The 13,981-nt window shown below is 41.4% G+C and overlaps 1 protein-coding gene across 1 annotated transcript in view; it reads left to right on the top strand.

Moving 5' to 3' along the window:
• The window catches only part of itfg1 (integrin alpha FG-GAP repeat containing 1), a 288,511-nt gene that overhangs the window by 137,832 nt on the left and 136,698 nt on the right, over nucleotides 1-13,981 (top strand). Inside the window, exon 10 of the mRNA XM_060911643.1 lies at nucleotides 11,102-11,274. Coding sequence (XP_060767626.1) covers nucleotides 11,102-11,274 — 173 coding nt within the window. The remainder of the gene's footprint in view (nucleotides 1-11,101; nucleotides 11,275-13,981) is intronic.

The raw sequence follows: 13,981 nt of genomic DNA, 5'->3' as shown, positions 1-13,981 counted from the left end.
AACAGCATAATTTTTCTCTCTCTCTCTTTTCCACCCTCTGCTTTCTGCCTGTCTGATGACCGACAGCGGTGTTATTTGTTCGAGTTTTAGCTGTGATTGGATGATGGATGGTTGTGCAAGGTTTTTCTTCAACACTCAGATAAATTCTGATGATGAATGTGCCGTGGTGTCTGGGGAAAACCCTTCACGTTGACATTTCCCACTTCGGAAACTGAGAGACTTAAAATTCTAGCCTTTAAAATAAATAAATCCTCCAAAAGTGGCTCGAACGCATGGATGATCTAAAAGGCAACAACCAGTTATTCTTTTGTATATGACTTCATTTGTATTCCATTTAAGATGGAATAAATAAAACATAACGATGTGGTGGTATGAGGTCCAGACGCAGGAAGAGAAAGATGACGAAAGATTAGAAAAGAGCTTTGTTTCAGATGTATAATGCAGACTTGCGTCCACGCCGAGCTTCTGTATTATTACACGTTCACTGAGGTGTCCTGGTGTGAAAACCCTGGCTGGTATGAGCTTGCAGGTGAACTGAATGTCCGAGAAAAGCCGACTTCACACAATAACTAATATTAAACACCTACAGTGTGGCTGAGGAACGAGAAGGAGTCCTCATATCGCAAAGTACTCGCACTTCTAAAGCTTTTCCATCGCATGCACACGGGTCGTTTTGGGTGTCGGCCTCCATCTGTGCACAAATCAAATTTGATTTTAAATTTCGCCATAACCTCTGACGAACATTCTCTCAATTTTCACCAAGATTTATTATTATTATTATTATAAATATTGGCACCCTTTACATTGCTGCCACTCCAATACATTTAAGTTTGGTTATATACTGAAGTACCTTGCTTGTTTGTTTATTTCATAAATGTCTATATTTTAGTCATTAGAAAATTGTTTTAAATGATGTAATTTATTACATTTATCCGTGTATTATTCTGAGAAACTATTTAATCTCAATACATGTGAAAGAGCATAAAACAAAGTGCAAGAAAACACTTTTTTTTTTTTAAACTGGCTGAATAATTGTGATTTAATTGGGTTTGAACATTGTCGTGATTATCTTAAGAAGGCACGGTAATTCTAATTTAATTATAAACGCACAGCACAGAGTCACCTCTACGGTACGTTTCAGTTTATCGTGCTTAAAGCTCCTGTGCTGCAGCTCGTACATGGTGTGTATGCGACTGTCTGTCTGTCTGTCTAGACTTTCCTGGTATGTTCTATAGAGAGAGTGTCTGCGTTCTTGATTTTGACTCTGCCTCTTAATTTTTGCTGCCTCTCATAAACACTTCATAATTAGAAGTGACTGAGTGACTCTTTTTTCCATAGTTTGTTAATTACAAAGTGTCTGATTATCCTAGATGACACTGATTAGCTTCCGGCTCCCGCTCTCTCTGATTAGGTGTGTGTATTAATGCGTGTGTGTATTAATGCGTGTGGGTGTGTATTTCAGAGTTGTGTTCTTGTAGCTGCAGAGGTGTTTTTTGTTTTTTTTTTTTTCTTTTTATAGCTTGCAACTTTTTAATTAAGGACATTTTGCACTGATTAAAGGTTAGTACCAAAGAAAATTGTTCTAAATCCTTCCAGAAATCTGTTTCATGTGACGTCACTGATTCACACTGTCGTATTATCGACCGAAAGATTCCAGACTGGTATCAACATGCCTTCAGTCTGCTGTGCTGTGGGACAGACAAATATCTGTCAAAAAAACAAAGATTTTTGATGTATTCGAAAAGACGCTGATTTTTAGCAGCTGAGAAAACTGGATCCCAGTAAAACATGCTTTTACTCTGTAAATTAAGCACTTTATAGCGGTACATCGGCTGCTAGTTACAGCGGCTGTGTATGAGCGTGTTAGCTAGATGGCTACGTATGTTTAGCTAAATAAGCTGAATAAATTCCATATTTACTTGATAATGTTCAATCATATAAAGCTGGGTATGATACCTGTCAAGACGGATATCCCTGAAAATCGAACTGCTAAATTATGCATACGTTGGTCAAACTAACGCCAGCTATCGGAGTAAGCTACCTAGGGTACACAGTTCACTGGATAATTTTAGCTCGTCATCACAAATGGGTTTTGTTTTTTCTTCATGAAGCTTGATAGTGATATTGCTGTTTATTTAACTGACCAGTGCTAACAAAACTCTTTTTATTTATATTAATTTTTTTTAAGCAAAGGCAAGTTTATTTATAGAGTGCATTTCATACACAGTGGCAGTTCAATGTGCTTTACAGAGGTAAAGGCAAAACAGTAAACAATAGAAAATAAAATTACATAAAATAAAGGGGGAAGAAGAGAGAAAAATAAGAATTAAACAATAGTAGAAATACAATAATAAAATGAAGTAAAAGTTCAGTAAAAAAAAACAGCAGAATAAAATAGAATAAAAGTTAAGTCAAGTTTAAAACATGCAGAGACTGTAAAAGTTAAGTAAAGTTTAAAACATGTAAAGATGACGATATTTATCATTTAGCAGAAAGCATCTGAGAACAGCCTGGTCTTTAGTCTAGATTTGAAGCTGCCAACAGCAGGAGCATTTTTGATGTCCTCTGGGAGTTGGTTCCATAGCTGCACTGCATAGTAGCTAAAAGCTGCTTCACCACACTTTGTTTTAACAAGAGGAAAGGCAGGAACGTCTCTGCAACAACATACATTCATGGATTATGGATTAACTAAAACATCCTAATCGAGTCCGGCATGCCAGCGCCCCTGTGCACAAAGTGAGCTCCGTGGAGGGATGAGTTTTGCTCCCGTAGAGATGAATTATGTTGCTCTATCTTTGTATATTTAACAATTATTCCATGAAATCAAGTCGTACATGAGCTGATGGTCAACGAGGCGCGTAGCACCGAGCCATGTACGACGAGATTGAGTGGAATAACTGTTTTATTCTATCCACGTTCACTGGATTTTGAGAACCAGACCTTTTTTTTTTTTGTTGAAATTCGATTATAAAAACTTTTTATACAAAACGTCAGACAAAATAATTTCCGTTTAGAATGTAAACAACCCGCCAAAATGACAGGAGCAATTTGTGAAAAATGCGATTAATTTTTGAAAAAAAAGATAGGTTCTTACCATCAAATACTTTTATTCCATATTTTGTTGCCTTTTTGGGGGGGAGGGGGGGTTCAAGTAGAGTTTTTATTTCGTCCTCGGTTGCTTCCGCCATTTCCTTCTTCTTTAGGGTTTTTTTTTTTTTGGCAGTTGGCAAACCAGCTTAAAGGTGCATTACTGCCACCAACTGGGCTGGAGACTGGAACAGGAGATATTGGGGGGGGGACTGTATTATTTTAGCAATTTCTGTTTTCTTTTAAATACTTGACAAAGTGACACATCTTACTTGATGCACTCCACCATTTTGTTTTTCTCTACTCACAGTATATGAGCTGATAGCCTAGGAGTAGAGTAGCTAATCAGAGCATGCGATTGCTCATATCCAGTGAATGTGGATAGAATAATCTGAGATATCTGATGACTGCTTAAGCATAACAGTTTTACTCGTTGAAAAACCTGGTGCATTAATTATTGTGATTTGGAGGCATCGCAGATGTATCAAGGATTTTATAACGGCTTCGGATGTGATTCAGCCGATCAGATTTTAGAACCAGACGCTATATGTTCTTTATTTTAGGACAGAAACTTCAAATATGGAGTGTTGGAGCGTCTCTGTTCTATACAGCAGGTGCTGGTGGGTTGGAAGGGAAGGAGATCGGATGAGAAATAAGAAGGACCCAGAGGACTTGGGAAGATACGGCAAGATGATGAAGGAGCGAAGTAGAGAGGTTTAGAACTAATACCAGTGTGGAGGGAATTATAGGCATCCAAGCGTCTCGAAACATTCAGCATCCAATCAGCACTGGCGAAAGAGCTGCACAGACGAGGTGTGAGCTTTGCAATGTTTCAGAGATGAGAAAAAAAATTGCCTTTTCGATCTGGAGATAATTTGGGAGTCAAAGGACAGAGTCGGGTGGAGAATATTCTCAGCCTTAGATTCTTCGCTCTACAGGATGCGGAGTGTTTGGTGTCCAGTGTGCGCTTTTCTGGCCACAACATTCAGAAAATTACAGGTTCGTATTAATGTACTGGTTAAAATACATGAGCATTTCTATAGTCACAGTTCTTTCACATGGATGCTCAACATAACTCGTACACTACCGTTCAAAAGTTTGGGGTCACTTTGAAATGTCCTTATTTTTGAAAGAAAAGCACTGTTCTTTTCAATGAAGATCACTTTAAACTAATCAGAAATCCACTCTATACATTGCTAATGTGGTAAATGACTATTCTAGCTGCAAATGTCTGGTTTTTGGTGCAATATCTCCATAGGTGTATAGAGGCCCATTTCCAGCAACTCTCACTCCAGTGTTCTAATGGTACAATGTGTTTGCTCATTGCCTCAGAAGGCTAATGGATGATTAGAAAACCCTTGTACAATCATGTTAGCACAGCTGAAAACAGTTGAGCTCTTTAGAGAAGCTATAAAACTGACCTTCCTTTGAGCAGATTGAGGTGGGGTTTACATTAGACCGTATCAGCGGATCATCAGATTAACGTTTTTAAAAACGATTAGCGTGCACACAGCAACGCCAATACACGGATACGCTAATCACATGACTAATTCGGCACGCAAGTTGAAATGTGTCAGTGCGACTCATCGCTTCCTCCTCAGCGGCTGCGCTCCAAATCACTCCGCCCCGAACAGCGAGTGCCCTCTGGAGGGTGCGCACTCCGGCCCTGTGCAGCTCACAGAGCGCGCGAGTGTAGTGCACGAGCAGTGATTCGGGACTGAGCCGCTGTGCGCAAGTCACTTACCACTTGCAAGTGGAAGGATGGCAAGCCTAAAGACCATCATAACTACACAATGGGCAGTATTTGCATCAGTATTTGCAGTATTTTTATACTTTTATACTCTTTAATGAAAGGTGATACAAGGCGGAAGTCCACGCCGTTTTTCAGCAGTCGTGTCACATGACCAACGCCAGCGAGTCAGGAAGGTGGATGTCACAGTGACGTTGTCCAATGACGACGCCAGCTAGAGCTCAGCACAGCGTATCCGCGTATTCTCAATGTTTACACAGCACCGGATCAGACACGATCTGGATTGAATACGTGGACCCTGGCGGATTCCCATTTCCCGGCGGTTTAATGTAAACAGACAGTGCATCCGCGAAGAAAACGAGACAGATACGGTCTAATGTAAACTTGGCCTGAGTTTCTGGAGCATAGCATTTGTGGGGTCGATTAAATGCTCAAAAGGGCCAGAAAAATGTCTCGACTATATTTTCTATTCATTTTACAACTTATGGTGGGAAATAAAAGTGTGACTTTTCATGGAAAACACACAAAATTGTCTGGGTGACCCCAAACTTTTGAACGGTAGTGTAGATTAATAATAATCAGGCTTGTTATTTAACGTGTGATTGTTGATGGAGAAGTTTTCTGAAAGGAGATGTTTGTTTAATATTTATGGAAGGAGTCTCCAGCGTCAGAGGTGATCTTTTCCCGACATCTTTGGCCAGAGGAGTTTACGTGTTTTGCGGTTTCTCGACATGATGACCATCTGCATGGGTTTTTTTGTTTGTTTGTTTGGTTTTTTATTTTTGGTCTGATATTAACTTCGAGAGAGAGGGGGGAAAAAAGGAAAGGCTGGTAAAGAAACCACTGTTTATAGCTGCTATAACATAAGTGAGAACAGGAACTAATTTGCTTCATGGACATTTAAAGGTAACTACAAATGGATAAAAAAAATACATTTATGAACAAATAAAGGGGAATAAACTTCTAGACATGTGGAAAATAATCAACTTCGGCATGGTAACGGTAACTCTGCTTCATCACACCTCTCCGTCACTGATTATTTTCCTGTAACAGCATGACACGGAGTATTTTGTTCCTTACTGAGGGAGTTTTGTCCAAAGCATGCAGTAGTGAGTAAACTAGATCTTGTGTGTTTGCTGACAGGCTGCAGGAAAAGATCATATTTATTGAAGACTGTGAGCAAAAAAAAAAAAGTAAAACTGAAGACGACATTTCTTTTTACCCTCAATCACCGTTCTGGTCATTTTAATGACAAATAGTGACGAACTGAATTAGGAAATCTATATTGAGAGATGCGAGGCCTAAAGTCTGTCATATGGTCGTCAGTGATCACTGACGGACGATGGAGAATTCCTGCAGTGTGTGAGAGCGAGGCACGCCATCTTTATTACACCAGTACGTCCTCTGTTACACCGACCATCCATCTGAACGCAGCTTAATACACCAGTGGACGTCCAAATATACAGTTTCTTTGAGAGACGTTGGAGAAACGGAGAGGGAGAAAGAGGGCTGAAGAATAAGAGCTGAGGAAGAGTGAATCAGAGAGGAGAGAACGAGCCGATGGGTTTAATCAGAGAGAAACGATCTCGGGTTCACCCGGTGTCGATCAATCTACACCGCTCCTGATTTCACTCTAATGAGAGGGAGAGCGAGGGATGAGTCAGCAGGAGGAGGAGCAGACAGATTCGCACTATTGGCCCAACTCCATTACTCTCTCCTGGAGGAGTTGGACTGAGCCGTACCTAATGTTTAGCGCATTATATAAATGTACGCTAATGTTCCTCTGATGATCGTATCAGAGGGCGGGGCCACATGAGCACAGCGTGAACGCAATACAATTAAGACTAACTGCATCTCTGTGTGACACACCAGATACTCCTCCGTGGACGGGAGAGCCCTTCAGAGGGTCATCGATACTGTCCAGATGATCGTCAGCTGCTCACTGATCTCTCTGGTGGATTTCTTCAGCTCTGGCTGTCGAGCAACCAACATGCTGAAAGACCCATCACACTGTGGACATCATCTGGTCCACTCTTCACACAGACTGGAGAATAGCTTCTCTCCCCCACAGCCATTCGAGAACTGAACACTGCACTGATATTTACGTTCACGTTTCAACTGCACGTTTGTACGTGTGTATTCCTAAATACGTTACTTGTACTGTGGGCCGCTGTGATTTCAGCAAATGTGTAACATCCTGAAGTGCAATATCTCATCTCATTATCTGTAGCCGCTTTATCCTGTTCTACAGGGTCGCAGGCGAGCTGGAGCCTATCCCAGCTGACTACGGGTGAAAGGCGGGGTTCACCCTGGACAAGTCGCCAGGTCATCACAGGGCTGACACATAGACACAGACAACCATTCACACTCACATTCACACCTACGCTCAATTTAGAGTCACCAGTTAACCTAACCTGCATGTCTTTGGACTGTGGGGGAAACCGGAGCACCCGGAGGAAACCCACGCGGACACGGGGAGAACATGCAAACTCCGCACAGAAAGGCCCTCGCCAGCCCCGGGGCTCGAACCCGGACCTTCTTGCTGTGAGGCGACAGCGCTAACCACTACACCACCGTGCCACCATCGTATTCTTTGTTTCTTTTTTTTCTTCTCAGCTTCCAGGTGTTTTCTCCTCTTTTCTTTTCCTTTTAGCTCTTCATAAAGGCTTGTTTTCTTTTGTCTTTCATCTTTGCTTCTTTTTCTTCCTTTTGATTCTTGCTTTCTTTCATTCATTTTTTCTTTCTTGAAATAAAAGTGCAGTTACACTGAACTCTCAAACAATACAGATGAAGTGTTTTACTGGCTGTGATTATTCATTCAAAGCGAAGAGACAGCCATGTTAGCAGGCATTAGTTCTGTTACCAGCGACGTCTCTCTCTCTCTGTCTCTCTCTCTCTCTCTCTGCTGCACCTGCTTCTCTGTTTAACATTCACAAGTATACGAGGCCTGTAGCATCTGTGTTTCTGCCTCCCCAATCCAACACTAATTGCCCTGTGTGTGTGTGTGTGTGTGTGGAGAGCGAGCACAAAGCTGTATTCATCCTCTGATAGCTCTGACTCTTTCAGCTCTCATGTTTTTCTGGGTTCATCTCTTTAGCCCCCTCTATTCAGCCACCCGTCCCCACACACACTCATCCGCTTCCTGTGTTAGTCTCACCGAAGGTTAGTTATTTATTTTTATATATATATATATATATATATATATATATATATATATATATATATATATATATAATATCAAGAAATCCTACCAGTGGCTGGATAATGCAGGACTGACAGACAGCACAGAGGCACTAATCATGGCAGCACAAGAACAGGCCATAAGCACAAGAGCCATAGAGGCCAGGATCTACCAGAGTAGATCAGACCCAAGATGCAGACTGTGCAAAGAAGCCCCTGAAACAGTCCAGCACATAGTAGCAGGGTGTAAGATGCTAGCTGGATCAGCGTACATGGAGAGGCACAACCAAGTGGCTGGGATAGTATACAGGAACATCTGCAACCAGTATGGAATAGAAGTACCCAAGTCCCAATGGGCCATACCACAGAAGGTGGCTGAGAACAACAGGGCCAAGATTCTGTGGGACTTCAGCTTCCAGACTGACAAACAGATCCTGGCTAACCAACCGGACATAGTGGTGGTGGACAAAGAGCAGAAGAGGGTGGTGGTGATAGATGTGGCGATCCCAGCTGACGCCAACATCAGGAAGAAGGAACATGAGAAACTTGAGAAGTATCAAGGGTTGAAAGAGCAGCTGGAACGGATGTGGAAGGTCAAGGGCTGCGTGGTCCCCGTGGTAGTGGGGGCACTTGAGGCAGTAACCCCCAAACTGGGAGAGTGGCTCCAGCAAATCCCAGGAACAACATCTGAAGCCTCAGTCCAGAAGATCGCAGTCCTAGGAACATCGAAGATACCGCGCAGAACCCTCAAACTCCCAGACCTCTGGTAGCGGACCCGAGCTTGAGGATGACATGGATACCACCCCCCCGCCGGGGGTGAGGAGGAGATTTTATTTTTTTAATATAAAAACACACACCTATTTTTATAAGTGTAGAGAGAGAGGAATATTACACGGTTGCGTGAAGATATGTAGTTTATCTTCGATTGGTGAACATATTTCATGAGTGAGTGAAAATATTTTTCAATACAAGAAGATAAACTTCACTCTTCACACCACTGTGTAATGTTCTTTATATTATATGGACACATCCACAAAAATATGCACGTTGATCAAAAGAATTTGAATTTTGAACCAGTTTGCCATTTTGACAATGTGCGTCTTGTCAGTGGGAAAACACTGGGAGTGACATCATCGGCGTGAAATAGAGAGAGCAGAAAATAAACTGTCCCGTTCCTATTCAGTCTGATTTGCTTCAAATGCTCAAGACTGCCATGGAAATGATTTTACACACACACACACACACACACACACACACACACACACACACAGAGAGTGTATGACAGTAATGATGCTCATGTCAGATCCATTTAAAATACTCTGCAGTTTAAATGTGATGTAATCCTGTGACGTTATACGTAGCATTATGAATTCAGTTTTCCAGAGTGAAAGTCGAAGTATGTCCGCCGGTCTTGAAACAAAGTACATACGATTACGAAGCAACTTGAGCCAGTGTTTCCCCTCAACATGTGTACAGTATATTATTATATCCAAAAATCCATTATCCTACATAACCCTCTTTAATGTAATGTCTTTTTCTTTTTTTTCCTCTCTGAGAGGTTTGAGAGAGAAGAGCATCAGGTTTGTCAGCGGTGTTCATGTTCAGATGAAAAATCCTGACATTAAATCTATTTTATAGAGTTAACCAAGGGAATATTTCTCTAATCACTGTGAGCTCTTCATGAGATCACGCTCTGTGTGTGTGTGTGTGTGTGTGTGAGAGAGAGAGAGAGAGAGACAGCTGTCTGATGTAATAATGGTGTTTTTTGTGTGTTTATTCGGGTTATGTGAGTTGAGGGTTTCAAATGGTTGGAAAACTCTGATCTACTCAATGCGGTGTTTAATCAGAGGAATTTAAACTCTCCAGCTGAACCGATATTCATCTTTAATTATTTCTCAGCCTGGAGGTTTTTATTGAGCCTGTTTTATAGAGATAAATTATACACCTTGAGCCCTTATGTGAACGTTTTGTTTTTTGTTTCGTCGTTATTTGTACCTCACATCGCCGTCCGGCCTGATACGATGGATTTTAGCAGAAATATTGGCATCCTTTAAAAGAATGGGCAAAAATGATGATAAACGGGAGTTCAATCTTATTTATTGTTAAATGATTCAAGACTACTCACCTTCATCTCACAAAAATGTACTTACGACTTGTGAAAAACTGGCCGAAATGCCTTTTGTGCTTACATAGTGTGCACGCTGTAACCATGACAACACACTTAGCAGTCCTGTCTCCCACCCACGAAGTAAGTGTCCTAACGTGCTCTCGAGATTGGATTTATTGTCCCCCGCCCAAACAAGGTCTGGCAGGGGATATAGAAACGGGTTCCGTCTGTCCGTCTGGTTACGTTTTCGTTTCCAGGCCGTATCTTTAAAGCTACTGAAGATACCTTCATGAAACTGCGTATACATATCAAGCAACATGTGAACTGGTGCCTTTTTGTTATTTTGGATTTTTTTTTTAAAAAAAAGTATTTTTCAAATTTTTTACATTTAAAAAAAAATAGATTTTGACTTCGTTTCTAAGAGCAATGTTGGTTTCCGGAGCATATATCCAAAACTATTCATGATACGGATTTGAAACTTGGTATACATGTTAACAAGGTGATGTAGATGTGCCTTTTCATAATAAGTTTTAATTTTTCATGTTTCTATGGAAACAATTTCAGATTTATTCTCTCAGGTTAGTCTTGGGGTAGGTTTTGTTTCCCGAGCAGAACTTGTAAACTATGAGTGGTATGGTGTTGAAAGTTGGTATCGGTGTTGATTAAGTCATGTATCTGTGCCTTTTGATTGTGAGAAATGTTAATTTTTAGCTCAGCTGGACCAAAGGTCCGGTGGGTTTATAATGCCATGGGCTGCTGAGGTCAGTGTAAAGAGGTCGGGTCAGTTTCCTGCAGCAGAACTTGAAAAATGTGACAAATAATATCTTGAAACTTGGTAAATAGTGGGCGGGGGGTATAGATGACGACTGTCTTCTTGTTCTCAGTAATGCAGATGAAATGAACATTGGAGTCGCTCTGATTGTTTTCTCTTATTGAACAGTATATTAATACTGATCTGTTGTGTCTCTCTGCTGCAGTGGGTTCCTGTGCTGACAGATTTCCAGAGGAAAGACTCGCTGTGGGGTTTTGTCCCGCCTCCAGACACGCTCCCTGCAAATGAGTTCCACCCCCTCATCACGTTACACCTGGGCGACTACAACCTGGATGGCTTCCCTGACGCTCTCGCCATCCTGAAAAACACCAGCAACAGGTCAGAGACATGGGGAGGGTGGGGCGAGGGAGCGGAGTGTCATGGCTTGAGCACCTGTGTGTGTGTGTGTGTGTGTGTGTGTGTGTGTGTGTGTGTGTGTGTGTGCGCATCTGTCTCAGCTCACCTGTTGCACAGAGAGCACTGTCTCTCTCCTCTCCAGGCAGCATCTGTCTTTCTGTCTGTCCTTTTCAGTGGCAGGACTGTAGGCTCTGTCCCTCTGGTAATCTCACACACACACACACACACACACACACACACACACACACACACACACACGTTCAGTCTTTCAGGCGCAGGCTTGTACACATTTAATGATGAGGATTATAAATGCAGATAATTCAGTTCAGGCTTTGTTCACGTGATGTTTTTTCAGGACGCACACGGTGAGTCAGCCAGCAATGTCCAACAAAAAAAAGGTCACGCCTGACCCATCAGATCATAGCTCAGGGAGTAAGCCCAAAAAGGACTGTGTCTCGGGTTCTTTTTTCCATCATAACGGGTCATTTTATCCCTTGTATGCATAAAATATTTATACGCATATCCAGGTTCTTTTAAATTTTTCTTTTTCCTTAAACTTAAAATTACATAATGTGTACGTTTTGATTCTGTCTCAACATCAAATATTTAAAAAGCTGTTCCTATGTCCAAAATATGTAGTGCTAAAGCAAAACGTTTTTGAAGATGTTATTTCTGAACATACAAAATTTACGAGGCATGTAACGATATATGGTGTGACGATAAATCACGATGCAAAATTGAGTGATGAAATAATGAAATCATGATTATTATCAGGCTGCGTAATTTCTTTTTCTTTTCTTTTAGGAAAGTTTTTCCGAGCAGTAAGGTAAAAAAAAAAAAAGCATTAAGGCCCACCTATTCGTACTTGTAACGAGTTGGGGCCCATTAAAAAGATCCCCAATTATTTTGGCTCCTCGAGTAAATTAGAATCTAATAATCTACTGTAGAGTGTATTAATGGGATGTGACATCACTCCCTGTTACAGATGGGAGCCCAGGAATTAAATACATGCAATAAAAACACTCTTTTTAATTGAAGGTATTGTATTTAAAACTGTATGGATGTGCCAGAAACCAACATAAACCCATGCATGCAGGTCATTCTTAGTCAAAATGGATTAATGATCCAAAAGTGGCATCTGCTGCATTAACACAAGAACTTATTGTCATGTTTGTGTTCAGTAAACAAGCAAGTTATTACAACCCCGATTCCAAAAAAGTTGGGACAAAGTACAAATTGTAAATAAAAACGGAATGCAATAATTTACAAATCTCAAAAACTGATATTGTATTCACAATAGAACATGAACATTAATATTACCCGGTCATTAACATGACTGGGTATAAAAAGAGCATCTTGGAGTGGCAGCGGCTCTCAGAAGTAAAGATGGGAAGAGGATCACCAATCCCCCTAATTCTGCGCCGACAAATAGTGGAGCAATATCAGAAAGGAGTTCGACAGTGTAAAATTGCAGAGAGTTTGAACATATCATCATCTACAGTGCATAATATCATCAAAAGATTCAGAGAATCTGGAAGAATCTCTGTGCGTAAGGGTCAAGGCCGGAAAACCATACTGGGTGCCCGTGATCTTCGGGCCCTTAGACAGCACTGCATCACATACAGGCATGCTTCTGTATTGGAAATCACAAAATGGGCTCAGGAATATTTCCAGAGAACATTATCTGTGGACACAATTCACCGTGCCATCCGCCGTTGCCAGCTAAAACTCTATAGTTCAAAGAAGAAGCCGTATCTAAACACGATCCAGAAGCGCAGACGTCTTCTCTGGGCCAAGGCTCATTTAAAATGGACTGTGGCAAAGTGGAAAACTGTTCTGTGGTCAGACGAATCAAAATTTGAAGTTCTTTATGGAAATCAGGGACGCCGTGTCATTCGGACTAAAGAGGAGAAGGACGACCCGAGTTGTTATCAGCGCTCAGTTCAGAAGCCTGCATCTCTGATGGTATGGGGTTGCATTAGTGCGTGTGGCATGGGCAGCTTACACATCTGGAAAGACCCCATCAATGCTGAAAGGTATATCCAGGTTCTAGAGCAACATATGCTCCCATCCAGACGACGTCTCTTTCAGGGAAGACCTTGCATTTTCCAACATGACAATGCCAAACCACATACTGCATCAATTACAGCATCATGGCTGCGTAGAAGAAGGGTCCGGGTACTGAACTGGCCAGCCTGCAGTCCAGATCTTTCACTCATAGAAAACCCATATTTATAAATATTTAAGTTGATAAAGAATAGGAAAATAAATTAGTTTTGGGGGGAATAAAAATTTAGTTTAATTTTTTTTTCAAAAAATATTGTTGGAAAATTGAATCGTGAACCCAGTATCATGAACTGAATCGAAGCTTAAACTGGGTGACTTGTTACATGCCTAAATTTTAGTTTATCCATCTCTCCATCAAACTTAGCCATGCTCGCAGGGAGGGAGGGGCATACACTCTCCGCCCTGTCAGTCAGAGAGACTCTTGTGAATTGTGGTGGTCTTTGAGCTCATGTATGTGGAAGAGGGCAGATAGCGCTTGCCTCAGTGTGTTTCTCTGCACTGTGATGCAGCAGTTTGAAAAGATGGGGTAGTCTGGCTTCACGTGTCTTGGAGGAAGCATGCGTTCGCCTTCAGTCTCCTTGGTTAGTTGTCTGATGGCGAAGAACTGGTTGGTGGGTGAGAA

The sequence above is a fragment of the Neoarius graeffei genome, chromosome 27 (assembly GCF_027579695.1).
Source record: "Neoarius graeffei isolate fNeoGra1 chromosome 27, fNeoGra1.pri, whole genome shotgun sequence".
In the NCBI taxonomy this organism is placed as follows: Eukaryota; Metazoa; Chordata; class Actinopteri; order Siluriformes; family Ariidae; genus Neoarius; species Neoarius graeffei.
The sequence above is the reverse complement of the archived record's forward strand: the minus strand, read 5'-3'. Positions and strand labels throughout refer to the sequence as shown.